The sequence below is a fragment of the Helianthus annuus genome, chromosome 1 (genome assembly GCF_002127325.2).
Source record: "Helianthus annuus cultivar XRQ/B chromosome 1, HanXRQr2.0-SUNRISE, whole genome shotgun sequence".
In the NCBI taxonomy this organism is placed as follows: Eukaryota; Viridiplantae; Streptophyta; class Magnoliopsida; order Asterales; family Asteraceae; genus Helianthus; species Helianthus annuus.
In genome coordinates this window covers 24,876,169-24,877,389 of record NC_035433.2, presented here as the reverse complement: position 1 = coordinate 24,877,389, position 1,221 = coordinate 24,876,169, and the positions used below count along the sequence as shown (strand labels likewise).

General features: G+C 41.9%; 1 protein-coding gene across 1 annotated transcript; it reads left to right on the top strand.

The window, feature by feature from the left end:
- The first annotated feature begins 458 nt into the window (after nt 1-458).
- On the top strand, nt 459-999 carry LOC110869753. Its single transcript, XM_022118996.1, has 2 exons — nt 459-864; nt 989-999. The coding sequence occupies exons 1-2, from the start codon at nt 459-461 to the stop codon at nt 997-999; spliced, it is 417 nt and encodes a 138-aa protein (XP_021974688.1).
- The last annotated feature ends 222 nt before the right edge of the window (nt 1,000-1,221 follow it).

Sequence of the window (1,221 nt, the reverse complement as noted above, 5' to 3'; positions counted from 1 at the left end):
AGAAATTTATATGAACGAGATCATATCCCGTCACGGAGTGCCTGTGTCGATTGTCTCGGATCGGGACACTAGATTTACTTCCCGTTACTGGCAAAAGTTTCACGAGAGTGTGGGTACGAAATTGCATATAAGTACCGCCTACCACCCTCAAACCGATGGCCAGTCAGAAAGAACCATTCAAACACTTGTTGATATGCTGAGGGCGTGTGTCTTAGATTTTGGGGGAAGTTGGGACGACCAATTGCCACTGGTCGAATTTTCTTATAATAACAGTTACCATAGTGGCATTCAAATGGCACCTTACGAACTACTATACGGGAGAAAATGTAGGACTCCCGTATGTTGGGGCGAAGTGGGACAAAGAGAGCTTGCACCAAGTGACTTAATAGCGGTGACGAATGAAAAGATTGAAATGGTTAGAACAAAGTTGAAAGCAGCCCAAGATCGGTAAAAAGCTTATGCAGACAAGAGAAGGCGACCCATGGAAGGGTATAATCCGTTTTCGCAAACGGGCTAAGTTAGGTCCTCGTTACATCGGACCGTTTAAAATCTTAGCTCGGGTTGGAAGGGTTGCATATCGATTAGAATTACCGCCTGCTCTAGATGGGATTTACAATACCTTCCACGTGTCGCAATTGAGAAAGTGTCTTGCGGATGAGACAGCACTAGTACCTCTTGAAGATATCGAGTTGGACGAAGGGTTAAATTATGTCGAAAGGCCCATAGCCATTAAGGATTACAAGGTAAAGAATCTCCGCAACAAAGCTGTTAGACAAGTGTTGGTACAATGGCAGCACCGAAAGGGTTCAGATCTCACATGGGAAGCAGAAGGTGAAATGAGGAAGCACTATCCGTTTCTTTTTGGTAGGTACACGTTTAAATGGGTTATGTGTTCAGGTTTCGGGGACGAAATCTCTTTTAAGGGGGGGTAGACTTGTAACACCCCAAAAATATTTATTATACATAAGTTAAATGTAATAATTAAAAGGTGATGCTTAAATTAAATTATGATGAAAATAGAGGGACTAAAGCTTTAACTATCTAAAAATGAGAATGATAAAATGACAAATAACAAAAACCCACACAGTACGTGTGTGGGAGTCCTGTTCGATCAACAAGGGGCCAAAGGGGGGAAAAACCCTAGCCCAATCCAATTCACAAGATTAACTAAAGAAATTCAAAGAAATTGAAAGCATAATCAGGAAATCTCAAGCTCCTATC

Bases quoted from the DNA above. Each gene is read 5' to 3' on its own strand.
- LOC110869753 (XM_022118996.1), top strand. From the start codon at position 459: ATGCAGACAAGAGAAGGCGACCCATGGAAGGGTATAATCCGTTTTCGC.